General features: G+C 29.9%; 1 protein-coding gene across 2 annotated transcripts in view; it reads left to right on the top strand.

Annotated features, from left to right (window-relative positions):
• LOC119581826 (phenazine biosynthesis-like domain-containing protein 1) overlaps positions 1–870 on the top strand; it is an 11,118-nt gene extending 10,248 nt beyond the window's left edge. For both annotated transcript variants that reach the window (XM_037929960.1, XM_037929961.1), the window contains exon 7: positions 688–870. In XM_037929960.1, coding sequence (XP_037785888.1) covers positions 688–800 — 113 coding nt within the window. In that variant the 3' untranslated portion in view covers positions 801–870. The remainder of the gene's footprint in view (positions 1–687) is intronic.

Raw genomic sequence — 870 nt, forward strand, 5'->3', positions numbered from 1 at the left:
ACCAGTGGGGTGAATAATGGTCACTTTACCCTCATGCATAGCATTATTCTGTTCCTTAGAAGCACTCTCAAGTTGGAAGATTCAGTAGAATAATAGGCTATTGCAATATTAGAATTTAATTTAGTTTTGTGGCACAAAATATGGATAATTTCTGAAATGGAAAATATGTAATCTCTCCATCTCATTCATTTCTCAAACACAGATCATTCATATTTACATATTTCTTGTTAGTTTTTTTTATTGAAATATATTCTCAGGAATACCTTTTAGGTTTATGTTAATATTCTTTCCACATTTATGATTACCAGTTTTAAAATATTATTTACATGGTCTAATTATGAATGTTGTTATATTATTTTTACAAAGCTTGAACATTATTAAAAAGTACATGCAAGTGCTGAGAGATATATTGATCTAATTTTACACTCTTGATATGACAACCATGCTTTTTTTCTATATAAAAGCTATTAATTAGTTCATATGAAATGTTCATATAACTTCTTCTTTTTATAAACTAAATAATTTTGCAATTTCTAATTAACAGGGGTTTCTAATTAGACTGAACATTGATAAGATAACACATACAGTTCATAAAAAAAGTAAAATGAATATGTCAGACCAGAATGTTATAGACTTTTATTTATGCAAATAAAGTAAATCTTGCTAACGTGTTCTATGTTCCTACAGGTCGTCAGTGTTCCCCACGTGGAGGTGACCTGATTGTAAGTGTTCGAGGGGATGGCAGAGTGGATCTTGCAGGCAAGGCCACCACTGTCATTCAAGGCCTTGTGTCAATATGATGATAAATTCAGATTTTATTCTTGAAGCTCATAAAAAGTTAAGAACTGAATTGTACTAAGATAGAAAAAA

The sequence above is a fragment of the Penaeus monodon genome, chromosome 15, assembly GCF_015228065.2.
Source record: "Penaeus monodon isolate SGIC_2016 chromosome 15, NSTDA_Pmon_1, whole genome shotgun sequence".
NCBI lineage: Eukaryota > Metazoa > Arthropoda > Malacostraca > Decapoda > Penaeidae > Penaeus > Penaeus monodon.